This window comes from Penicillium atrosanguineum (assembly GCF_028827265.1).
Source record: "Penicillium atrosanguineum strain IBT 20685 chromosome Unknown utg000003l_segment0_segment0, whole genome shotgun sequence".
Classification (NCBI taxonomy): domain Eukaryota; kingdom Fungi; phylum Ascomycota; class Eurotiomycetes; order Eurotiales; family Aspergillaceae; genus Penicillium; species Penicillium atrosanguineum.
Genome location: NW_026623135.1, coordinates 3964640 through 3989998, shown reverse-complemented (window position 1 = coordinate 3989998; position 25359 = coordinate 3964640). Strand labels below are relative to the sequence as shown.

General features: G+C 52.9%; 9 protein-coding genes across 9 annotated transcripts; 5 read left to right on the top strand and 4 right to left on the bottom strand.

Annotated features, from left to right (window-relative positions):
- Positions 1-209: 209 nt before the first annotated feature.
- N7443_004938 (SH3 domain protein) lies at positions 210-3805 on the bottom strand (the record flags this gene model as incomplete). Its single annotated transcript, XM_056884994.1, has 3 exons — positions 210-877; positions 982-2010; positions 2068-3805. The coding sequence occupies 3 exons, from the start codon at positions 3803-3805 to the stop codon at positions 210-212; spliced, it is 3435 nt and encodes a 1144-aa protein (XP_056743272.1).
- Positions 3806-4697: 892 nt separating this feature from the next.
- On the top strand, positions 4698-5687 carry N7443_004937 (Rtr1/RPAP2 family protein phosphatase; the record flags this gene model as incomplete). The annotated part of the gene is made up of 1 exon (XM_056884993.1): positions 4698-5687. The coding sequence occupies one exon, from the start codon at positions 4698-4700 to the stop codon at positions 5685-5687; it is 990 nt and encodes a 329-aa protein (XP_056743271.1).
- Positions 5688-6167: 480 nt separating this feature from the next.
- N7443_004936 (40S ribosomal protein eS17) lies at positions 6168-6700 on the bottom strand (the record flags this gene model as incomplete). The annotated part of the gene is made up of 3 exons (XM_056884992.1): positions 6168-6248; positions 6302-6490; positions 6545-6700. The coding sequence occupies 3 exons, from the start codon at positions 6698-6700 to the stop codon at positions 6168-6170; spliced, it is 426 nt and encodes a 141-aa protein (XP_056743270.1).
- A 387-nt stretch (positions 6701-7087) lies between these two features.
- On the bottom strand, positions 7088-8509 carry N7443_004935 (mitochondrial 37S ribosomal protein bS1m; the record flags this gene model as incomplete). The annotated part of the gene is made up of 1 exon (XM_056884991.1): positions 7088-8509. One exon carries the CDS (start codon positions 8507-8509, stop codon positions 7088-7090), a length of 1422 nt encoding a protein of 473 aa, XP_056743269.1.
- A 473-nt stretch (positions 8510-8982) lies between these two features.
- Positions 8983-10226, bottom strand: N7443_004934 (SDR family oxidoreductase; the record flags this gene model as incomplete). Its single annotated transcript, XM_056884990.1, has 5 exons — positions 8983-9489; positions 9547-9837; positions 9898-10030; positions 10089-10140; positions 10205-10226. The coding sequence occupies 5 exons, from the start codon at positions 10224-10226 to the stop codon at positions 8983-8985; spliced, it is 1005 nt and encodes a 334-aa protein (XP_056743268.1).
- Positions 10227-11540: 1314 nt separating this feature from the next.
- tor (putative TOR pathway phosphatidylinositol 3-kinase TorA) lies at positions 11541-18870 on the top strand (the record flags this gene model as incomplete). Its single annotated transcript, XM_056884989.1, has 4 exons — positions 11541-11667; positions 11735-17658; positions 17718-18428; positions 18484-18870. 4 exons carry the CDS (start codon positions 11541-11543, stop codon positions 18868-18870), a joined length of 7149 nt encoding a protein of 2382 aa, XP_056743267.1.
- Positions 18871-19501: 631 nt separating this feature from the next.
- Positions 19502-21337, top strand: N7443_004932 (uncharacterized protein; the record flags this gene model as incomplete). The annotated part of the gene is made up of 4 exons (XM_056884988.1): positions 19502-19815; positions 19892-20321; positions 20384-20520; positions 20569-21337. The coding sequence occupies 4 exons, from the start codon at positions 19502-19504 to the stop codon at positions 21335-21337; spliced, it is 1650 nt and encodes a 549-aa protein (XP_056743266.1).
- A 196-nt stretch (positions 21338-21533) lies between these two features.
- Positions 21534-22651, top strand: N7443_004931 (putative NAD binding Rossmann fold oxidoreductase; the record flags this gene model as incomplete). The annotated part of the gene is made up of 2 exons (XM_056884987.1): positions 21534-21860; positions 21911-22651. 2 exons carry the CDS (start codon positions 21534-21536, stop codon positions 22649-22651), a joined length of 1068 nt encoding a protein of 355 aa, XP_056743265.1.
- Positions 22652-23703: 1052 nt separating this feature from the next.
- Positions 23704-24695, top strand: N7443_004930 (putative glycerol dehydrogenase; the record flags this gene model as incomplete). The annotated part of the gene is made up of 2 exons (XM_056884986.1): positions 23704-24064; positions 24115-24695. The coding sequence occupies 2 exons, from the start codon at positions 23704-23706 to the stop codon at positions 24693-24695; spliced, it is 942 nt and encodes a 313-aa protein (XP_056743264.1).
- Positions 24696-25359: the final 664 nt, after the last annotated feature.

Genomic DNA, 25359 nt, shown 5'->3' with positions numbered 1-25359 from the left:
AGGAAATCAAAAGGGTGTGCACGCTCGCTCAATTCTCCATCAAAATCGTCCACCCGGCTCTCTCATTACCACATAAGCAGGATGGCGTAAGAAAAGGGAAAAGTATAGGGGGAGGAATGTGTGAGCCCTATCTCAGACACATTCCCATCGAATCTAGACAAAAGAAAGAATCATCCAAATCACCTCCGCCGACAAGACTTAGAATCTCCTTATTTGGAAGATTCCCAGCCAACCCAGGTACGCGGCATCACTCGCCAGACCTTACACTCACCACTGCGCAGGTCGTTCAGCTTGAAGCTTTCCATCTTCACCTTTTTGCTCTCGCGTCCCTGCTCCCAAGCGCGAATCTTCTTCTTAGTGCCGTCCCAGTCGACGACAATGCCGACGTGGTCTGGCTTGCCCACTTCAGCACTATACTTCTGGTGCATGGTGCCTCGGTGGCCTTGGAATCGGGCATTGCGGAAGCTCACGATATCACCAGCGCGGATCTCATCATTTTGAGAGACAGATGCATTGGCCAGATTGGAGTAAACCAGCGCACCATATGCCCGGGTACCAACAGGAAGCAGCGCATCAGATAGCGGGTTAAGCAGATGCTGGACGAGCCCAAATGGTGTGCCATCGCCGACAGTAGAATTCTGAATGGCGTTTATAGAGTCAGAGATGCGGGTTCCGAGCTGAATATGGGCTTGTTCCAGTTGGTCCTGGCGGAGCTGGAGCGGTGGAGCTTCGTGACGCTGCTCCAGGGTGGCATCCACGGGATTCTTGCCGTCGAACTGCACAGTCACAATGGTCTGAGAGTAGTCAATGAACAGAATGTAGACGTCCTTAGAAACTGTTGTCTTCCCACCACGCTTCGAGGAAGATGACTCTTCAACTTCGAAAAGGATGTCTTTTCGATTTTGAAAGGCGGGAGGGGGGTGTTGGGCTGCGTCCACCAAAGAGTATTCTCTCCAAGATCAACTTCAGTGGCGATGTAACCCTGGTCAACAGAGGGTCGAGAGACATCCATGGAGCGTCGAACGTTGGATCCTCTTAACATGTCCATGGAAGCCCGCTGGCCTCGACTAGTCGATGGGGATGGCATCCCGGAGGCCGAAGCCATGGGAGGTGGTGGCGCCAAAGAAAGCCTCTTCTCATGTTTTGATGTAGGCGGCTTCTCGCTTGCTGAGGTTTGGACTGGAGATGCATCATACAAGTCATCGTATTCTTCAGTCTCTTGATGCGGAGGTGGAGGGGGCGGCGCATCTGGGCGTCCGGTGGGAAGAGGCGGGGGAGTAGGCAGGCCATGTTGAGGGGCGGCATAATTGAATGGGTCGTACTCTTCATCATCGTCATCTCCAGCTAATGGCTCTCGGTTTGGCGGAGGCGGGGGAGGGCCTCGAGGTGTGTCTATGGAAGCCCTAGCATTCCGAGGCGGCTGACTTGGAGGAGGCGGCGGGGCTCCCCTAGGAGCGCCCGAAGGGACTGGTGGAGGCTGTCTAGGTTCCACAGGGCTGCGTGGGGACTGGAGCGAGTGGTCATCGGTTATCGTACCCTCATCAAAACTGGAATCACGCTCATGAGATCTCAAGGCATCCTTGAACTTGGCACCCGACGCAATATCAGTGTCGTAGTCTCCATCGTACTCGGTCACCTCTCCTTCGACATCCTCACCAGCCTGTCGAGGAGCAGAAGTGGCGCTCATACGACTATCCGCAGTGGATCGTCGGCGGATTTGACCAGGAGGTGGTGGAGGCGCGGCGCGGCTCTGCGCTGGCGGCGCCGGTGGATTTGACGGTATCGGAGGTGGTGGACGGCTTGCTTTCTTTTCAGCAGTCGGGGTCGGAAAAGGTGGGATAGATTCATAGGTCGAGGAATGACGGGCATCAATATGATCAGGAAGCGCGGGTGCCGGCACGGGAGGTGGTCCACCTGCGGGCTGGCTTAAGGACAAATTCTCTGCATGCAAGGAGAGCTCATCATCGGATTCATCGCCAGTTGAGGGCCTCAGGGGTGGAGCCGGTCGACCTAGTTAAACGTATTAACGAAAATGTACCGAGAAGGTTATGAGTCTCTATAACTTACCTCCTGGGACTGGTGGGGGCGAAGCTGGCGTATCGGCTGGCACAGGGAGAGACGGAACAGGCCGCGACGCAATAGGCGGCGGGCGAGGTCTGTCAGTAGAGCGACGAGGAAGAGAAGGCGGAGCACCATCATGGATGACCTCCTCGACATCTGGCACGTCTTGGGAGGCATGTTGCTCAGTGATAGGAGTCGCCAGGGGTTCCTCTTCCTCTTGCTCCACATCGGCAGGAGGAGGAACGGGCCGAGTGTGAATGTTCATTCCCGGTAAAGGGACAGGAGGAGCAATGCCCGGTGAAGTCGGCTCTTCGAGCTTCTTTTCTGATTCACCAGGAGTCTTAGGTTTCCGGGGCGCAGCAGCAGACATACCGGGCATACCGCCTGGCGGGCCAAAGAGGCCCATCATGCCCATGCCACCACTCATCTTGGCCATACGGTTACGTAGCTCCATTCGGCGTCGGGTCTCAGGGTCCATCTCCTCTTCTTCCTCGTCCTCTTCATCAGCCTCCTCTCCCTTAGACTCAACTGCATGGGTCGAGGGCTGTTCCGCAGGCTCCTCCTCATCATCCTTGCTAGCAGATGTTTCTCCTTCATCTTCGGAGTCCGCGGCAGCGGAATAGTCAGCATCATTAGTATCGCTGGCAATCTCCTCTGTCGGCGAGAAGGGGGCCGAGGGAGCTGGAGGGGCTCTTGCTCGCAGGGTATCGACACTCGGATCCCGAGCGGTTGCTGATGGTTCAACAGGTGACTCGGCCTCTTCGGGCTCTGCAGCGACGGTTTCCGAAGGCAGATCAAGTGACTTCTTCGGAGGCTTAGGCTTTTCCTTCTTTTGAGCAGCTTCGGCGTGACGCTGGGCCTGCTCCAGCTGCTGCTTCTGAAGAAGAGCAATTCTGTCCTTAAGGCTGGTGGGCTTTGGCTGATCCTCGGCGCTCTCCTCCGTCGACTCTTGCTGTAGAGGAGGCGGCGGAGGCCGGCTTTCGGAAACCGGTAGCTCGCGAGCAAGCTGCTCCTTCACCTCTGGGTCCTCCTCTCTCTTATAAACCTTGGGAGCGGGGTCCCTTGGCGCGGGCACGAACGAGTCCTTGCTTGGAGGGGGAGCCACAAACTGCTTCTTGATGAAGGAACTTGACTGCGAAACGGCGGGCTTCAAGGGTGCAACTGGTGACGCGGCGGGCTTATTGAAGGCGGCGATACGGTCTTTAAATGATGAGCCGGAAGGCTTCTCCGCCACGGCCGGAGGCGGGGGCTTCGAGGATGCCTTCACGGGAGGAGCGGCGGCGGCGGCGGCGACAGGCGCAGGCACTTGAGCCGGCTGCAAAGGAGAGGATGGCAATTCAACAGCAGGACTCGAAGCAGCGTGAGGAGATTGAGGCGAGAGTGGTTGCTGGACAACTACGTCCTTGTTCTCCTCGGCGGGCTGCTCCGCAACCTCGGGCTCCGCTTCGGGTTGACGTGCGCTCACAGCGACAGGAGATTCAATCGCTGCCGGTTCAGCTTCCTTCTTGGGCCTGTTAGGGCGTGTTGGGCGTGGAGGAGCGGGAGGCTCATAGCGCTCGACAAAGTTCTTGGGGAAGATGCCCTCTTGTTTGTCCCCGGACCCGTCTGTGTATTCTCCGTAGTACCATTCGGCATCCTCCACAGCGGTGACGGTTAGAATTTGACCGATTGGGAAACTGAGATCTTCATCATGGCCCGAAGCATACTCGAAGACCGATTTAACCGTAAAAGGCGGGTTGGACATCTGGCAAGTCGGGCCCCAGAGTTCGGAGCGACGGGGGTAGAGACGCTAAAGCACAGGCGTGTAACGGCAATCAGGCTAGGAATATACAGGGCAAATCACCAGATCGGATACCTCCAGCATGCAGTGGTATACTGGTGAAAAGGGAGCAAAACTTTGGTCACACCGAAGTCAGCTCGGGATGACGACAGTGTTGATGGGTGCCTAGGGGAGATGAGGGGGAGTGGAGGGGTCCGGAAGGGACTCACAGTGGAACTGGATGATCGAACACCCTAACGGAGGTCAGGGATTGAGGAACGAAGTAGGTAGGGGACCAGCCGTTGATTGCGAACACCAGATGTTGGGAGAGGAGGAGTGTGGAAGGGAAGTGAGGTGGTCGTCACTTGGCGGGATGAGGGAGACAGAGGCTCCACTGGACGATCGGCGGCTAAGAAGAACCAGGGTAGACGCAGCACTGCATAGAAGCTGTAACAAATGTGTGTTCTTCTTCTTAAAGACAATGTCCTTCTCTGATACTTTACGGGTCTGACCTGCATATCTATAGCTCCCGATGTAAGCTATACGGGGGCTGGTTAGCTTAGATAGCTGGACCGAGCTGCAATCTGTAACCGTATTCCGAGACCAGCACGAGCACTGAAATGACTAGCATAGCCCTTTGATAAATTACGAAACAAGTAGGAAACATAACCTCCATTTCCTGCCCCAAAAGTGCCTACGTCAGAAAAAGCCGGGAGGTGAAGTGTCGTGGCTCCTATTGGCGACATCACTGCCCGCGAACCCCGGGCTTTGCTTTTTGCCTCCGCCGAAAATCGTGGACCACAAATGCCCGAGCTTCTGCTCTTCCCACTCCTTGCCACACGCCCAGTCAAAACCTCGACGTGTCAACCTATTCACCATGCCTGCGCAAGCCTCTTCGAAACATGCGTTGAAAACCTCCCTCCAAACTGCATACGCTGCCGCCAGCGCCGAACAGCCATCTTCACTCCCAACTCGAGAAGAACAAGATAAATACCTCGAAGGTCGCCCTCGTGCGACTACTCACCACCTAGGAATCGCCCTTCAACATGCGCATCAGATTCAGGCACAGAAAGATGCGGAGGAAATGATCCTGGACCGCATCATCGAACTTCTCGCGCTTCCCTCCTCTCCATCCGCCGACCCAGCAACACCCTCCCCACAAGACGCCCAGCTATTCAAATCAGCATTATATCCATTCCGACCAAGCGACTATGATAGTCTCGTGGAAGAACGAAATAATGAGGATTTATGCGGCTATGGCCTTTGTCCCCGCAAAAATCGCAAAGACCATTATGGCCAAGGCCAATCGTTCCGATTCAAATATGGTGCTAAAGGGACTGGACCTGGTGGCCGCGGGCGCAGCGTGGATATTGTGCCCAGCGACAACATCGAGAAATGGTGCTCTGACCAGTGTGCTGAACGCGCTCTCTACATTCGCGTACAACTAGGCGAAAGGCCAGTATGGGAGAGGCGGGCGAATGACACCCATGCCAAAAACATCCAATTGCTCGAAGAAGGTCGTGCCAAATCACAGAAATCCAAGGTTGAGAGTTCAAAGGCCGCGTTGCGCACTCCTCAGCTGGACGGAGGTGGTGACATGATGGCTGGTATGAGGAACTTGAATATCCAGGACAACGAGCGCTCTGAGGAGCTTGCTTTGGAGCGCGGTGATACGGGTCGTATACACCGTCATGGCCGCGTTGGTGTCCACGTCAAGGAGAATGAACTTAGCGAGCATTCTTCTGCCAGTGCCCCGCAGCCGCGGCCGGAAGATGCCCTGGGAGGATCCATTGAAGGATATGTGCCGCAGGATCGGCGAGACAAAGAGTCCACTGCAAACCAGGCAGATCTACTTGATCAGATCTGAGACGGCAGGAGGCGATTGCATAGTGAGCGGCGTTCCATATTTCTTACAGTGCATACCCGGAGGCATGTGACGACTACGATATTCATAAAAAAATCTACGACTGGCCATGAGACTTCAATCCGCAGAATGCTGAGCATCCGTATGTAGCACCGATCAAAACTCGATGGCCCCGAGTCAATTCGAACAATATCCGAAGACTCCTACGTAGTTAAACCTGGGGAACAAGCCCCACAGGTAAACGCACGAGGACAAGTTTTGGCAATCAAGCGTCATCCCCATAGGAGAATCGGCGACACCTTTGTCAAGGGAATCATTTTTTTCATTCCTCATCCATGGATAGCCTCCATTCTTTAGCTAAAACCGTGATAGCCGGGAAGAAAGCCAGCCCGGGGGGAGTGTCGTCAGGGAAACGCCAGGAGCCGACCTAAGACCGTCAAAGAACTTTTGTATCTCCCAACGCAACCATCCAGGGTGCTAGATTTAGCGGGGACCGAAGCGGCGGGGGCGCTCGGACTGCTGCTGCTGGCTGACAGCGACGACGTTGACCTTGAGGTTGTCGAACTAGAAGATAATTAGATTATTTTTCGTCGTGATTGTAGACAAAGCAAACTTACGCCCATGGACTTGAGGAGGTCCTTGGTGTCGGCATCAACATCGAGCTGGCCGGACTCGGTCTGGGAAACATCCAGAGCGGAGACCTCGGGGACGTACTGATCCTTGCGCTCACGCTCCTCCTCCTGAAGCTTGAAGGAGATACCGCGGACGGGACCACGCTGAATGCGCTTCATCAGATGGGTGGTGTACTGAGTATAGCAGTTAGCAACTGTTCAATGAGATAATTGGTGTGAAGCACTTACACCAGCGATCTTGTTGCGAAGACGCTTGGAGGCAATGATGGCGATCTCATCGCAGATGCGCTTGTTGGTCTCGAAGTCGAGGGTCAACTTGGGGTAGTAGCGCTCGATGATGACCTTGGCGGACCGCTTGACGGTCTTAGTACGGACGCGACCCATTTTGGCGAATTGTTGGCTGGAAGGATGTTCGGGGATAGGAATCTAAAGTGTTGCCGTTTTGGAAGACTCGGGCGGTTGCTCTCGCTTAGCGGTGTGCGGGTCCTTGCCCTACTTCAACCCTAGTAATCACGTGATATTACTCTATTACGTAAGGTATAGATATTTGAGCCTGAGGCCTCGATGTTTTCTTTTACGGCCGAAACGCAATGCAAATGCTACTACTACAGACCTTGGGCCCGTAGGATTTTTCGAGTTCAATAATATGAGATCGATGCATTGGCTTATATCACATGTGCAGAAGGGTAATGAGAGTAGCTTTACACAAGCCCCAGGTCTAATCGTACATTTCTTTGTCAAAATTCCATCGCTCAGGACCTCTTGTCCTTCTTATCGCGACGCATTCAAGTCCTGCATAAGGCTATTGACAAGGTCTTCTTTTGACTTCTCAGGTGCCCTCGATACATTGTCGGGCGAGGGCCTGAAACGACCCTGGTTGAAACGGGGTCGATCCAAACGGGGCACGACGTTGGCGTCCCGTCGAGCGGCTTCCGAGATGCTTGTGACGCCAGGCTTCTTGAAATCCTGAATGCCGTAAGGTGCCTTGGCAGTTGCACTGGCACGGTAGGACGACAGCCCAATTCTGCCATCAGAATCGACAGCAGCGCGAATCGGGGTAACCCAGTACTTGGCACCACCAGGGATAGTCGCATCGAAGAACGTCAGACCAGGAGGTGTGCCTTGGTCGATAAAGGTCATGGCATTCAAGTCTTCAACTGCAATACCACCAACACCTGCAATAGCCCTAGAAACACGTCCCCTGAATCGGCCCTTCGGGCGCAAGATACGAGCCTCAACAGGGCGCTGGAAGGCCTGTGGACCATGCTCAGGGTGGTTGTATGTCAGAGCGTGGGATCGTGTGTAAGAGAGACCAGCAGAAGGGTGTGTCTTGGGAGGTCCGGTCACAGAGTATTCAGACGCTGACAGCTTGGTCCCGGGGGATTGATAGTACTTGCGTCCGATCCGCTCGCTGGGCACCGCAGGAGGCGACGGAAGATCCAACAACTCGAACACAACGGGACCGAGAGCAAATGGATCGTTTCTGAGGGTTTTGATATATGTCTTGAACTCCTCGTCGGTAACCTTGACAGGCTCAATTGCTTCCAAGTCCTCCCCGTTATCCTGAGCCTGTTTCCGGGCCTCGGCAAACCGTTTGGCTTCGAGCCGCTCTCGCATCTGCACAAGCAGCTCTGGCTTCTTTGAACGTACTTGGTCCAGATAGGTCACGAACTCTGCCTGGCTCAAACCACCAAGCCAGGGACCGGACTGTCTATACTGTTTAGCACCGGTCTCTGCCAAGCTCTGGCTCTTTTCGGTGTTGTCGACAAAGGTTTCGAACGGGCTCTGGTGCCTGGGAACGATGCTTGTCGCGTAGTTGACTTTAGAGGGAAGTGACATGGGCATGTGTAGCTCCTGGAACTTCTCCAGGGTCAGGGTGTGATCGGCTGCGGACTCGAAATCGGTGACATGTTCGTAAGTGTCCAGGGCCTGCAACCGGACGATAGGTCTCGAAGACTTTTCCGATGTCGACTTCGCTGGCAAAGACCGCTTCAAACCCCAATCGCCTCTAGCTAGGGCCTTTTGCGGAGTGACGATCGAAGCGCGGATGGGGTGAGGGAGGGTGGAGGTGTTGGATTCGAACACGGCTTTGGACGCCGGGGGCTCCTGCGGAGGCTGCAAAGCTTGGGGAAGGGCGAATAAACGGGACTTGCGCAAAAGATTCGCCGTTGGCGACAGCCTGGCGGTCGCCATCTTGTTCAATGGTCGATGGAAAGCTGGACGGCGGTCGCGCAAGAAAAGTTGGCCGGAGAGACGGGTTGAGCCGATACGGCGCACAACAGCGACCAAAGACGCGGTAGCCTATCACGATGCCGGTCTTGCGCTTCACAATGCGCTTCTTAATACGTACAAGACTGGCGTGTCACTGGCTTCAGGCAAAAATCCAAATATCTCGTCAAATATGTTATTACCCTAGAAAGATTACTCTGTCTCCACCTCCCCCCCCAAAAAGAGACACTTAGACCATTTTCTTCTCTTCATTCACTAGGAAGATTACTATCGTTCATACTTCTTGAATTTGGTTCAGGATTACAAATGTGCCGATTTAGGGAAACACGTTACTTGACTTCGGAAACCAGGCGACGAAAATGCCATTTCTTAATTCTCGTACTTCTTTATAGCGTTTTTTCCTAGGTCCAGTTTTCTCCCGTAACAAGACCAGCAGCTTAAGCACCAACGGCCAGCAACGAATCAATTGTGTCCGTAACGGTTTCCTTAAATGTGTGATACTTCAGTCCAAGGATCTGCAATGACTTGCTGTTGTCGAACTCGTAAATATTTTCCGGGAGGTCACCTGGAGCATCTTTGGGAGGAAGTTTCGACTCCAGATCGGGGTGAGTGTCACGGACAATCTCAACGATTTCCTTGTTGGAGAAATAGCCGGCTGTAATGAAGAATCTCTGACCACCTGCTTCGGGGACCTCAATGGCCTTCACGTGCGCAAGTGCCACATCCCGGACGTCGACCCAGAGGAAAACGCCGCTCGGGGCAATCTTCTCCTTCATCTGACCCTGAATGATGTTTCGCATTCGCTGGTTCGAGGTATTGATGGCATCAAGCGAGTTCAAGTAATGTACAATTGGGCCAAACACCAGAGGGGGGTTGATAGTGGTGATATCGAAGTCGGGCTTCTCTTTCTTAATAAAGTCCCAGGCGGCCTTCTCGGCAAAGGTCTTGTGGGCGATAACGGTCAGCTCATACTATGAAAGATCATAGGAGTGTTTGCTTACCTTGCTGGCCCGGTAAACATTGGAAGGGTCCATAGCTTCTTCCCATGTTACTGGGTTCCAATTCTCCTCACTATAGACCCTAGGGTGCTGCTTGCTATTCACAATGGCAGCAAAGGATGAGGTAATGACAACCCGCTTGACTTCGGGCGCGTAAGATTTCACAGCGTGGAGAATGCCTGTAGTTCCCTTGATCGCGGGGTCCAGGAAGTCCTTTACAGGGTCTTGAACGTTGAAGTGGAAGGGCGACGCAGTATGCAGGACATAGTCAAATGGTGGGTTGGACTTGACGGCCTGTTTAGAAAGACATAAGTACCAAATGAGGCAGAAAACGGGGAGGAGGGGTCTACTCACCTCGTCAAAAGCGCCCTCTTGGGCGACATCCTTGACAATTACATAAGAGAGCTTGCCCTTGGGAGTGTCGGGGTGGGCCTCGAGGATCTTATTGCCCTTGTCTTCGGATCTGACCGTCACTACGGTTTCAAAGCTATAATGGAGATCAGTTTCAGCAATTAAACCATGAAGAGTTAGTCGTCGAGCCGTACCCATGCTGCAGAAGGATATCAACGATGTGGGCGGCGATAAAGCCGCTACCGCCTATTGAGAACGATTAGACCCATGATGCCGGCATGGAAGTATTGGAGTGCTGGAGGTTCCTTACCGGTCAAGAGTACTTTAACCATTGTGACAATTGAGATACGATAGTATGTACCGTGGAAAGACAGAGATAATGTATGTAAGGATGGGGACGTCCCTGGCTTTTATGGTCCTCCGACCCCTCAATCCCGTCATTGCTCCCCACCACGGCCCACCCGCTCGGGGGCTCACAGTCGATTACAAATAGACGGTTGAACAGCCTCACTGGCTTCTGGGATTCAAGGCTAAGACTTAATGGCGCAATAAATCCGAGTAACTCCGCCTCGCTTCTTGGGTTTCACTTTGATTCTTTCATGTGGCATTGCGGAACACCAGTCATTGCAGTTAATCATCGGAGACAAGGATCTATCCACCAGCACTAGCATACCAATGCAGGCAAAAGCGATAGCGCGTATCTTCCCACATGTCTGCCAAACATATCTCCGTGGTCGATCATACGGTCACTTGTCAAATTATAAAGCAATGTGTCGGCGTCTGCTTTTGCTGTTTCCAGGGATAACGTTGTTGTGAAGGCTCGTGAGAAGTAACCTGGCTGCAGGTTAATTGAGATATATCAAATTCGAAGTGACGATCCATAGATAAGCACATAGAAAGCCCCGGTTACCGAACATTTACAAGGTATTAAAACACGGTACTTCTGGACCGCATGTTCTTAGATGACTAGTTGTATGCCTGCTGTGTAACTTGACATTAAATCGTCGATCACCATCACTAACTCAATTTTAATTCGTGGCAATCGGCACCCTATTAAGCACACAGATGAGTACATACATGTTTGCTTTGCGCTAGGGGTGTCCTTGACCACTCTCGCATGAGGCGTAACCAGGTTCTAGACCGATTCCAGAAGGATCCCCCAGCCTCGTGCGGAGAGCATCGATAAGCAGCTGAGCCTTAAGGTATGTAGTTCTTATGGTTCAAGAGGTTGTTGAGGTGCTTCGTACGTATACTAGTGCTATACAGGCGAGAGACTCCAGTACGTGGCATTTCAGAAGTGCTTCCATGGAGTGGTGGCCAGCACAGGAATTAATGGTACAATGCGGCTGCTCAAGCGTAGCAGACAAGTAATACCTTTGTTTTGAGACGGCACATAGGGACTTAACAAGGATACACAAAGATTTCCAACTCAATCAAAAACCATATGCAGAACTAGTAAGACGTATTGAGCGTGGAGAGGTGAAGGCAACGCGGGAAGGGAACGTGGTCTGTGCACCCCGTCTTCAACCTGGAGGCTCACACATGACCATCCCTCCTCCACCATCTTCTACTCATTTTATGCGCCCTGCGCTTCTGCTCTACCGCGGTCGGCTTCCAATGTCAACCCGGGGGTGTGTGTCGCAATCATGGCGCAAGCAGGCCCTATGACCGATGTGACCCAACGACTATTCGTGGAGTTGAAGTCCAAGAACGACGAGACCCGTGCCCGAGCTGCCTACGAGCTCTACGACAATGTCCTATCAGTCTCACGAGGTATGACCAGACCTCTAGACTTATTGAAAGCTCTCCTAGTTAGCTGACACTCTCATTCTCTCTGCAGACTGGCCCGCCGAGAAATTCGTCGAGTTTTACAACGCTGTTAGCCAGCGGATCGCCCAGTTGGTGGTGACCGGTAGTGATGCAAATGAAAGAATCGGCGGACTATTAGCGCTCGATCATCTGATCGATTTCGATGGCGTCGACGCCGCCCAAAAAACCACGCGTTTCGCAAGCTACTTACGAAGCGCACTTCGAAGCAACGACAATGCGGTGCTGGTTTACGCTGCCCGATCGCTCGGCCGCCTTGCGAAGCCCGGCGGAGCACTCACTGCGGAGCTTGTGGAAAGTGAAATTCAGTCAGCTCTGGAATGGCTACAATCTGAACGTCAAGAAAGCAGGCGTTTTGCGGCTGTGCTGGTGATCAGGGAGCTTGCAAAGGGCTCCCCCACGCTACTTTACGGCTTCGTACCACAGATCTTTGAGCTCGTTTGGGTGGCACTTCGGGACCCCAAAGTCCTCATCCGAGAAACTGCTGCGGAAGCCGTTGGTGAATGTTTCGATATCATCGTGGCTCGAGATGCCCAGGTCCGTCAGTCGTGGTTCCAACGTATTCACGAGGAGGCACAGATGGGACTTAAGTCCAACAACATCGATTGGATTCACGGCTCCCTATTGATTCTCAAGGAACTGATCCTGAAGGGTACTATGTTTATGAATGAACACTACCGCGGCGCGTGCGAGATCGTGCTACGCCTCAAAGACCATCGTGATCCTAAGATTCGCACTCAAGTCGTCCTCACCATTCCCATCCTCGCATCCTACGCCCCTACCGACTTTATTGAGATCTACTTGCACCGGTTCATGATCTATCTCCAGGCACAGCTTAAGAGAAAGGAAGAAAGGAACTCTGCTTTCGTCGCTATTGGAAAGATCGCAAATGCAGTGGGGCCAGCCATCGCACAATACCTCGACGGCATCATCGTCTACATCCGTGAGGGGCTGGCAGTGAAAGCCAGGAACCGCGCGGGTGTCAACGAGGCACCTATGTTTGAGTGTATCAGTATGCTTTCGCTGGCGGTGGGACAAGCCCTCAGCAAATACATGGAGGCTCTTCTTGACCCTATTTTTGCCTGCGGTCTTAGCAAATCTTTAACACAAGCTTTGGTTGACATGGCTCACTACATCCCTCCCATCAAATCGACAATCCAAGAGAAGCTTCTCGATATGCTGAGTATCATTCTTTGTGGAACACCATTCCGGCCTCTTGGTTGTCCCGAAAACCGTCTCCCTCCCATGCCATCATTTGCCAAAGATTTTGCACCCCAAGAGCTTCATTCCGATGCCGAAATTGCGTTGGCTCTCCATACACTGGGAAGTTTCGATTTCTCTGGGCACATCCTGAATGAGTTTGTTCGCGATGTGGCGATTAATTATGTGGAGAATGACAACCCAGAGATCCGGAAGGCATCGGCTCTTACATGCTGTCAGCTCTTCGTCCACGATCCGATCATCAACCAGACTAGTGGACACTCGATACAAGTTGTCAGTGAAGTTATCGACAAATTGTTAACTGTTGGTATTGGTGACCCTGATCCGGAGATCCGCCGCACTGTTCTTTGGTCATTGGATCGCAAATTTGATCGGCATCTGGCGCGACCAGAGAACATCCGATGCTTGTTCCTCGCTGTCAACGATGAAGTGTTCGAAGTCAAAGAGGCTGCCATCTGCATCATTGGCCGTCTCTCTAGCGTCAACCCCGCTTATGTCTTCCCGCCGTTGCGGAAGCTATTGGTCAATCTTTTGACAGGACTCGGATTTGCGAATACTGCCCGCCAAAAAGAAGAAACCGCGCAGCTCATCAGCTTGTTTGTTTCGAATGCAACAAAGCTGATCAGATCCTATGTGGATCCCATGGTCACAGCCCTACTGCCGAAAGCGACAGATACGAACCCAGGTGTAGCTGCTGTCACTCTGAAGGCCGTGGGGGAGCTTGCTAATGTCGGCGGAGGGGAGATGAGGCGTTACCTCTCCCATATCATGCCCATCATCCTTGATTCGCTGCAAGATCTTTCGTCTCACTCAAAACGTGAAGCTGCCTTGAAGACTTTGGGACAATTGGCTAGCAACTCTGGCTATGTCATCGAGCCATATCTCGAATATCCTCATCTCCTTGATGTCTTGATCAACATCATCAAAACCGAGCAAACAGGATCTCTACGGAAGGAGACCATTAAGCTTGTTGGTGTTCTTGGTGCTCTGGACCCCTACAAATACCAGCAGATCAGTGATACCGAGCCCGATGTGCACCACATCAACGAGATTCAGAATGTCTCGGATGTTGCCTTGATTATGCAGGGTTTAACCCCGTCAAATGAAGAGTATTACCCTACGGTGGTCATTCACACTCTGTTGCAAAATATCTTGAAGGAGAACTCCCTGGTTCAGTACCACTCCGCTGTGATTGATGCCATCGTGACTATATTTAAAACCTTGGGCTTGAAGTGTGTGCCATTCCTAGGGCAGATTGTTCCGGCATTCATCTCTGTGATCAGGAGCTCTCCTGCAAGTCGCCTTGAGTCTTATTTCAACCAGATGGCTATTCTGGTCAATATTGTGCGACAACACATCCGTGCGTTCTTGCCAGAAATTATTGACGTAATTCGCGAGTTTTGGGATGCTACATACCAAGTGCAAGGAACGATTTTGTCCCTGGTTGAGGCCATTGCTAGGTCATTGGAAGGAGAATTTAGGAAGTACCTTGCCCGTCTGATTCCCCTGATGCTTGACACCCTCGAGAAGGACACCACACCGCGTCGTCAGCCTTCTGAGAAGATTCTCCACGCTTTCTTGATATTTGGATCGAGCGGCGAGGAATACATGCATCTGATCATTCCATCCATTGTGCGTCTTTTTGATCGTCAGCAACACCCGCAAAGCATCCGCAAGTCAGCCATCGACAGTTTGACGAAATTGTCGCGACAGGTCAATGTCTCAGATTTTGCATCGCTTATGGTCCATGCTCTGTCTCGAGTTGTGGTCAGCGGTGACCGCGTATTGCGTCAGGCTGCTCTTGATTGCATCTGCGCTCTGATCTTCCAGCTAGGCCAAGACTTTACTCATTACATTCATTTGTTGAACAAAGTTCTTAAGCAGCACCAGATCACACACACCAACTATCAGATCTTGGTGACGAAGCTCCAAAAGGGAGATCCGCTCCCGCAAGATCTGAACCCGGAAGAAAACTACGCCTTCCCCGCCGATGATACAAGCTTTGCAGAAATTGGTCAAAAGAAGATTGTTGTGAACCAGCAACATCTCAAGAATGCGTGGGATGCTTCGCAGAAGTCCACGCGGGAAGATTGGCAGGAGTGGATTCGTCGATTCAGTGTTGAGCTTCTGAAAGAGTCTCCATCACCGGCATTGCGGGCCTGTGCCAGTTTGGCCGGAATATACCAGCCTTTAGCCCGTGATCTTTTCAACGCTGCCTTTGTGTCGTGCTGGACCGAACTCTATGACCAGTATCAGGAGGAGTTGGTCCGTTCTATCGAGAAAGCACTCACTTCACCAAATATCTCTCCTGAGATCCTGCAAATCCTGCTCAATCTTGCCGAGTTCATGGAACATGATGACAAAGCTCTGCCGATTGATATTCGCACCCTTGGCAAGTATGCAGCCAAATGTCATGCCTTTGCCAAGGCCCTTCACTACAAGGAGCTCGAGTTTGAACAGGACCAAAATTCGGGTGCGGTAGAAGCCCTTATCACTATCAACAATCAGCTCCAGCAATCCGATGCCGCCATCGGTATTCTCCGCAAGGCACAGGCTTACCGTGACGTGGAGCTGAAAGAGACTTGGTTTGAAAAGCTCCAGCGATGGGACGAGGCTCTTGCCGCTTACAAGAGACGCGAGAGGACCGATCCGGATTCTTTCGGCATCACAATGGGTAAGATGCGTTGTTTGCACGCCCTTGGTGAGTGGAAAGTTCTTTCGGATCTTGCACAAGAAAAGTGGAATCAAGCGTCACTGGAGCACCGCAGGGCTATTGCTCCTCTTGCTGCTGCTGCAGCCTGGGGTCGCGGCCAGTGGGAACTTATGGACTCTTATCTTGGTGTCATGAAAGAGCAGTCTCCAGACCGTTCCTTCTTTGGCGCTATTCTCGCCATTCACCGCAACCAGTTCGAAGAGGCCAACATGTACATTGAAAAGGCACGTAATGGGCTCGATACCGAGCTGTCGGCTCTTCTCGGAGAGTCTTACAACCGGGCCTACAACGTTGTCGTTCGTGTCCAGATGCTTGCAGAGCTTGAAGAAATCATCACCTACAAACAGAACGTTGGTGATGCTGAGAAGCAAGAGGCGATGCGCGTAACATGGAACCAACGATTGCTTGGATGCCAGCAGAATGTGGAAGTGTGGCAGCGTATGCTAAAGGTCCGGGCACTCGTGACTCCTCCCCGTGAGAATCTTGAGATGTCCATCAAATTCGCCAACCTTTGCCGCAAATCCAACCGCATGGGTCTTGCCGAGCGGTCTCTTGCGTCACTGGAGACTATCATCACCGACCTCAACGGTACACACACGATTTCTCACCCGGAGGTCACCTACGCCCGATTGAAGTTCAGCTGGGCGAACGGACACCAACTTGAGGCTCTTGAAATGCTAAAGGATTTCACCTCTGGTTTGACTGACGATCTCTCTAAGTTCAACACCCTCATGGTGTCGCACAACGAACATCACGGAATGAATGGTGTAAATGGAGTCTCTGATCCCAGTCACCCTGATTCCATTAGTCTGCGTGAACGTATAGGAGATGTCACGAAATTCCGAAAGCTTCTGTCCAAGAGTTACCTCCGACAGGCTGAATGGCAGACGTCTCTCCAGAGAGGTGACTGGAGACCTGAGTATGTCCGCGAGATTCTCAGCGCATATTCTGCGGCCACCCAGTATAACCGCGACTCATACAAAGCGTGGCACGCCTGGGCTCTTGCAAACTTTGAGGTTGTCACAACGATCTCCAACCAGGCAAGTCGTGATGGCAAGCCTGCGCCAGTGCCGCCCCATATCGTGACAGAGCACGTCATTCCTGCCATTCGTGGCTTCCTGCGGTCTATCGCCTTGTCCTCTACATCCTCATTGCAAGACACTTTGAGATTGTTGACCTTATGGTTCGCCCACGGTGGCGATCACGAAGTGAACAACGTCGTCACCGAGGGATTTACCACTGTTAACGTCGACACATGGCTTACTGTAACTCCTCAGCTTATTGCACGAATTAACCAGCCCAACATCAGGGTTCGTGGTTCCGTTCACAGGCTACTTGCTGAGGTTGGCAAGACACACCCGCAGGCCCTAGTGTACCCACTGACCGTAGCCATGAAATCTAATGTTGCTCGGCGGTCTCAATCTGCCACGAACATCATGGAAAGCATGAGGCAGCACAGTGCTAAGCTTGTGGAACAGGCGGATCTCGTCAGTCACGAACTTATCCGTGTTGCTGTCCTGTGGCACGAGCTTTGGCATGAAGGCTTGGAGGAAGCCTCTCGCCTGTACTTCGGTGACCACAACGTGGAGGGAATGTTTGCCACTCTTGCTCCTCTTCACGACATGCTTGACAAAGGAGCCGAAACACTCCGTGAAGTATCTTTCGCACAAGCGTTTGGTCGTGATCTCGCTGAAGCGAAGCACTACTGCATGCTTTATCGTCAGACAGAGGAGATCGGCGATCTCAACCAAGCTTGGGATCTCTATTACACGGTGTTCCGTAAGATTAACCGTCAACTTCCGCAGCTGTCCATTCTCGATCTCAAATATGTGTCGCCTCGCCTCAAGGAATGCAATGGTCTTGACTTGGCAGTACCGGGGACCTATCAAAGCGGTCGTCCTGTCATTCGCATTATCAGCTTCGATCCGATTTTGCATGTCCTGCAAACCAAGAAGAGACCGCGTCGTATGTGCTTGAAGGGTGATTCAGGTCATAATTATCAGGTATGTCAGGCCCTTTAATATCTAAATCCGGCGCAGAACTGACACTTAATCTCTCTCAGTACGCTCTTAAAGGTCACGAAGACATCCGTCAAGATGAGCGAGTTATGCAACTTTTCGGGCTGTGCAACACGCTTCTGGACAATGACAGCGAGAGTTTCAAGCGCCACCTCTCTGTCCAGCGCTTCCCTGCAATTCCACTTTCCCAAAGCTCCGGTCTGCTTGGTTGGGTCTGTAACTCCGACACCCTTCATGCGCTGATCAAGGAGTACCGTGAAAGCCGACGGATTCTGCTCAACATTGAGCACCGGATCATGTTGCAGATGGCACCCGACTACGACAGCCTCACTCTCATGCAGAAAGTTGAGGTCTTCGGATATGCCATGGACAATACCACGGGCAAAGATCTGTACCGGGTTCTATGGCTCAAGAGTAAGAGCTCCGAGGCCTGGCTTGAGCGACGCACTAACTACACACGATCACTCGGTGTCATGTCCATGGTTGGTTACATTCTTGGTCTGGGCGATCGTCACCCTTCCAACTTGTTGCTCGATCGTACAACGGGTCGTGTTGTGCACATCGATTTCGGTGATTGTTTCGAGGTGGCTATGCACCGCGAGAAGTACCCCGAACGTGTGCCCTTCCGTCTCACGCGCATGTTGACCTTCGCAATGGAGGTCAGCAACATCGAAGGAAGCTACCGGATTACTTGCGAGGCTGTCATGCGTGTCCTGCGGGAGAATAACGATTCTCTCATGGCGGTATTGGAGGCCGTAAGTCCCATGAATTTCTTGCTTATTACTATCATCACGACTGACAATCATCTAGTTCATTCATGACCCTTTGATCAACTGGCGTCTCGGTGCACAGGAATCCCCAGACCGAGTATCACTTACAGCCGAGCGTCGCCAGTCCATCATCGAAGGCATCAATTTCGAGCATGGCGTACAGCCGAGCAACTTCTCTCGTCGCCGACCTTCCATTCTCGAAGGTGGCATCCTCGACACCCAAGAAGGTGTCCCTGCCGAAGCCCGCGAAGCACAGAACGCTCGTGCGCTCCAGGTTCTCGCCCGGGTCAAGGAGAAGCTGACGGGACGAGACTTCAAGCACTACGAGGAGCTCAATGCGAGCGACCAAGTCGACAAGCTCCTTGCCCAGGCCACGAATGTGGAGAACATCTGCCAGCACTGGATCGGTTGGTGCAGTTTCTGGTAAACCAAGTTCACGGCGTGCGTTTCCGGAGTTTCTGGGTTGATTTGACGCGTTATGACGAGTGTTCATTCCTTTCACGCGGCGATTTCATTTGCTTTTCATTTTCATTTTCTTCTGTAACTAGAGTTACCCGCCTTTGCTGTCTTAATATTTCCTACTTTGTCCTGCGGGTGTCGTTGCGTTGCTTGCGGCATCCATTTGAGAAGCTTTGTTTAATTTTCAGGAACATTGAGATATCCAATTTCGATCCAAGTATCAGTGCGGTAATAGTAGAGCTATGCAACTAAATCTTCAAATGTTCCTAAGGTGGCTCCGGATCAAGTACAAATATTATGTGGACATGTGATTACTGGGAAATCAGAGGAAAGCACCAAGCACCAAACACCATACACCAAGCACTAAGACCCTGGAAATTATCGTCCGCCTTCATGTTGATTAATCCTCCAACTGTCCATGATCTAAATATGTAAAGCAAAGACCTAGATTGTGGAAACTACCAGTCCACGGGTACAAGAAGTAGACATAGCCACAGCCGAGGTCGGTGCGGAAGTGGAGAACTCTCCCCCATCTTCTCTCACCTCCCCAGACCATGGGCGGTTGATTTCGTATTCTGTATATCGGCCTAACAAGCACCATGCCGACTCCAGATGCTCCTTCAGGGGCCCCCGCGCCTGGGGAAACAGCGACCATTCACCCGATCGTCCGTAATGCTTTGCGCATTAGTCTGAGCGTGAAGGAGTACCGAACCCTCCACGATGTCGCCGTCAAACGCGCCCCATCCTTGAAAGACAGGCTCCCATCTCCGTCGCATTACGAGACCGTGTCGAATCTAAAGAACCGGCACACCGAGGCCGCTCTCCGCACGTCGCTGCGTGTTTTCGTGGGCTCGGGTATCGCGATGAAGCTGGTGGAGGTGGTGATGAAGCGGGTTCGAGGCGATACGACACGGTATGAACAAGACGAATCACTCTTCTACAGTTACGTGTCCCTATTCAGGATTCTTGCTAACGCCATATCACTACAGAGAGAAGACCCGTACCCCGCTGCACCGAAGCCCCATCTTCCGCCTTTCGATTTCCATGTCACTCCTGCTCCTCTTTCATCGTCTCCTCTATCGCTTCTTCGGCCGACTCCGTGCAAACCTCCGCACCGATGACGCGGAGCCCTTCCGGGTGCGAAACCCGCGGATCTCGCGCGCGCTCACGTCGCGCTTTGCCCCGGCCGTCGGGGCTAGTTTGGCCGGCTTCGCTCTGGCGATAACGCCACAGGAGCAGCTCCGTTTGACGGCTGCTATCTACTGGTCGACGCGGAGTCTGGAGTTCTTGTTCAATACTATGGATGAGAAGGGATGGTTGGCTCAGCGCCCATGGTGGTTCGGCAGCTGGCTGCTTATGCCGATCTCGTGTGCTCAGCTCTTCCATGCTTTTGTATTTGACCGCGAGACTACGCCTAAGGTTGGTCACATACCTTGTATACTGTGAAAATGATGGAGGATGACGGCTGATTTGTGTTCTAGTGGTTCGGCAATGCCATTCTCAAGCTCTCGCCGAGTTATATCCCCGGCCGACCGGAGTCGCTCCCTGCCAGCAGCTCCTGGCCCGAGAAGGAGCAGATCGTGGATTCTCTCGCATCTATTGCGGATCTGCGCTGGCCGTAAGTTTCGTTTTTTTCCCTGCTTTGTATATACCTGACCCCGTCTAGTAAATTTGTGTCGCCCATTCTGCACCCGGCCGACCCTCTTACCCTCCCATCCGTGGTCAAGTCAATTTCCCCGATTACAGGTCCTGCGCACCCCTCGATCACGAACCTGTCATGCGCTCTGCTTCACCCAGGGGTACCAAACTGCAGCACAGCGTACCTACACCACATTCTACTCTCGGTGCCCCCGCTAGCCCGCTTCCTGGCCACCGTGACGCTAGCACTGACCATTCCCAAATTCAAGAGCGTCCTCGCTCAGCCATTTACATCTATAAACAATCTATCCAAGCGAATCCTCCTGATGACTGCCGTACTGTCAGCCGCCATCGGGTCCGCTTGGGGCAGCATCTGCCTTCTGAATGGCGCTCTTCCTCGCTCCACACTCCCCACCAAGCGTTTCTTCCTCAGCGGAGCCATTGGTGGACTCCCATTCATGTTCCTGGGTAGCAGCCGCAGCGTGTTTATGTATTTCTTCCGCGCTGGAGTGGACTCGGCCTGGAAGACCGGTGTCAAGCGTGGACTATGGAAGGGTGGCCGTGGCGGTGAAGTCTGGCTCTTCGTTCTCTCCTGGGCGGTCATCGGATCAATCTACGAGGCCCACCCGGCTGCGGTACAGGGTCCAGGTATTCGCAAGTCCCTGGCGTGGTTGCGGGGAGACGGGTGGGTCGACCCCGAAGAGATCATTGCGAAGCGCAAGTTGCGACGGGAGCACGAGGCGCGGAGGGAGAGTCTTTTTCAACGCGATGATATCAATCTGAATCCCGAAGTTTAGGAAGTTTAGGAAAATAATGCAGCGTTGAATTCCTCGGAAGTCGAATTCCAGTCGGCCTTGTAGTTCCGACTTCCCCGAATGTCGGTCTGGCTGACCCACTTTCTCCGCATTCATCTTTTTTAAAAGCCGGGGGGGGGGGGACTCGAACTACATTTTGGGAATCCAATTGATCTTCCCACCCTGTACAGAGCACACCATGTCCGTTCAAAAAATGAAGATCGGCTGTGCCGGCCTCGGCCGTATGGGCAAGCGTCACGCCCTCAACTTCCTGGAGCGTTGCCCTCGCGCCGAGCTGGTAGCCGCTAGCTCCCCGGACCCCGTCGAGCTCGAATGGGCCAAGACACACCTGGAGCCCTTCGGGGTGCGCCTGTACCAAAATTACGACGACATGTTGAAGCAGGAGGGTCTACAAGCCATTGTCGTTGCATCGGCCACTGCAGTACACGCCGAGCAGGCCATCAAGGCCATCGAAGCCGACAAGCACGTTCTCTGCGAAAAGCCGCTGTCGACCAGCGTTGACGTCGTACGTACTCCCCCTCCACCCCTCCATTGGCAACACCTAACACCCAATAGTCCCAATCCGTCGTCGATGCCGCCAACAAAAAGCCCCACTTGAAAGTGATGTGCGGGTTCTCTCGCCGATTCGACGCCTCTTACCGCGACGCCTTCAAAAAGATGAGCACCGGCACGATCGGCACACCCTCCGTCCTCCGCAGCCAAACCTGCGACAAGCTCGACCCCTCGGGCTTCTTCGTCGCCTACGCCGAATTCTCCGGTGGAATCTTCGTCGACTGCTCCATCCACGACATCGACCTCGCACTCTGGTTCTTCGGCGCCCACAGCAAAGTCAAATCCGTCTCGGCGGTAGGAATCACCGCCGTGGAACCGGACCTCCGCAAACACAACGACCGCGACAATGCAGTTGGACTAGTCGAGTTCCATGATGGCAAGATAGCGTACTTCTACGCGTCGCGCATGATGGCGGCTGGACAGGAGGATACGACGGAGATTATTGGAACGAAGGGGAAGCTCGCTGTGAATGCGCAGCCGCAGATGAATTTGGTTAATATCTTTGATGACTCCGGGGTGAGGCGGGAGATTCCGCAGACTTATTACGATCGCTTTGAGTATGCCTTTGTTACTGAGGCGAATGAGTTTACGGCGTGTGTGCTTGAGGATCGGAAGTTGCCGTTGGATCTGAACGCTGCCGTGCAGGCTGTACGCATTGGGGCGGCGTTGCAGGAGAGTATGGTTGGTGGGAAGAAGATTGTCTTTGATGAAGATGGGAACCGCATAGAGGTGTCGAAGCTTTAATTGGACATGTCTGCGTTCAGATGTGATTTGTGATTTGTAAATGCCATTGATTTTTGTTGATCTTTCTTCTGTATATTAGGATCAATGGATGTTTTTAAATAAGAGCTGAGATAACTAGGGCCTTCGGACTTGCTCGAGGTTCTTTTTAGTATCCCCAGCGCTATAGCTAATTTGCCGGATGAACAAGGCGGCGAACATTACCCTCGATGGTCGAGTGCTCGGGAATCAAGTTCCAGGTCTCCACAGAGCGGCGTCGGGTATGGACTTGTCCTGCATAATGTGACGAGCACCGGCAATGCTTCCAAGGTTGCTCGTTCATGTCGGCTCTGTCGTTTGGATGTTTATATTCTACCTAGGGTAGCTTTGGAGTCTACTGACGCTTTGCGGCTTACTATCGATCATGCTGCGAGTTCGGAGTGCGGGGTCCTCGAGAGCCCAGGAGCCTTGGCGTGATTGCCCGATTAGCGTGGTCCCCGGGTACTCTATTTACCCGATCCAAATACCCCGATTCGGGACATGACATAGCGCGACTTCTCGCAACTCTAGTCCATCCGAGTCATTCGTATCGTCAACATTGCTTAGAATGATGTCAACAGGCGAACCACGAGAATCCGCAGATGTGGAAGAGAAAAACATTGTACATTACTGTAGAATCCAATTCCCGATGCTGACTGACGCCATGTTCAGCTGTATTTGGTTCGCTGCCCTGGTTCTTCTTTCGCGAGTGGGCAATTCGCGAACCACGTCACCGCGTGTACTCCGTTGCCGACAGGAGCAAACCTAGGGCCCAACAGAATCCACATGACGACAGTACTCGAAACCGGGTATGATTGCCCTGGTTGACGGAAAAACGAAGACGAGGACCGGTCGGAGTGAGAATACCGGGCCCGAGTCGCAAAAGGCGGGGCAAAGAATCCCCCGCGCGTGGGGGCACAGCTCGGTGCATCTTTACATCGGTCCCCGGCCTCTTCTTCCTTACTTCTCTTGCCCTCTCTTCCTCTTCCTCGTCCTCTTCCTTTCTCAATTCAATCCATCTCTCAAAGTCATACACAATGGCTGCCTGTGACGTCCGGATCAAGCTCAACACCGGTGCCGAGATCCCTGCTCTGGGTCTCGGTACCTGGCAATCTGGCCCTGGCGAAGTCGCCAGGGCTGTTGCCCACGCCATCAAGGTCGGCTACCGCCACATTGACACTGCTCTGGTCTACGGCAACGAGAACGAAGTCGGCCAGGGTATCAAGGAGGCCATTGACTCCGGTATCGTGAAGCGCGAGGAGCTCTTCGTCACCACCAAGCTGTGGTGCTCCTACCACGCCCGCGCCGAGGAGGGTCTCGAGACCAGCTTGAAGAACCTCGGACTCGACTATGTCGACCTCTACCTGATGCACTGGCCCCTGGCCATGAACCCCATCGGTGAGTCTTCCATTCTACAATCACAACCTGGCCCATTCTAACAAACATAGGAAACCATCCTGTCTTCCCCAAGCTGGCCGACGGCTCCCGGGACATCGACCACAGCCACTCCCACGTCACCACCTGGAAGAGCATGGAGAAGCTCGTTGGCACCGGCAAAGTCAAGGCCATCGGCGTCTCCAACTACTCCGTCAAGTACCTCGAGGAGCTCCTCCCCCAGGCGACCATCATCCCCGCCGCCAACCAGATCGAGAACCACCCCTCTCTGCCGCAGCAGGAGATCGTCGACTACTGTGCCGCCAAGGGCATCCACATCACTGCCTACAGTCCCCTAGGCAGCACCGGCAGCCCCCTCTTCACCGCCGAGCCCATCGTCACCGTCGCCAAGAAGCGCAATGTCACGCCCGCTACTGTCCTGCTCAGCTGGCACATCGCTCGCGGCTCCTCTGTGCTCGCCAAGTCTGTGACTCCCGCGCGCATCGAGGCTAATCGGGCTGATCTCATCCATCTCGACGCTGAGGATATGGCGACCATTAAGATGTACTCGGAGACTTTAGCTGCGACTAAGTCGTTCCAGCGCTTCGTCTTCCCTCCGTTCGGTGTTACCTTTGGGTTCCCGGATAAGGAGTAGATGGTAGTTTGCACTTTGTATAGATGATACCTTGGGTAGATAGCGGCCGCACAAATTCGGAATTTTACTGGGAATCTTCCTTCGGTCTAGAGCTGCCGAAATCGGCTTCGACGGCCCATGGGCTTTATGCCACGGCCACAGTAGCGACACGCCACGTACCTTGAGCCTTGAACAAAATTTGGTGTGCTTACGCTTCATGAGAAACTTCTTTCCACGGCCCAGACGTGGTTCCTTTCCCGACAACAGTGAAGCTATATGTGACACAGGGGCGGAGGGTCTCTTGCTTCTTATGTCTTCTAGTGAAGAGCAATCATAGAAGGAAGCAAAAGATAGAATCGATAGTCATGAAATATCCACGGAATGATGACATTCATGCTGCCCCTTTTGTAATCGGCTCCTAGAGCAAAAGCGAAGTTGGTACTCGCTTTACTTAAGGAGCCACAATCCTTCGAGCTCAAGGCATTAATTAAGCGGTTCTTCTCCCTTCTGGAACTCCTCTTTTCTCTCCTCCTCCAGCCTCTTTCATGGAGTGTTAGCCCACTGGTTCGATACCCATATTTGCTCTACAGAATAAAGTATCTCGCCACGGATTCTTTGAACATTTATAACACACCTCGATTTGCCAAACGTCCCTTCACCTCTTTTTGTTATGTCTGAAGCCGGA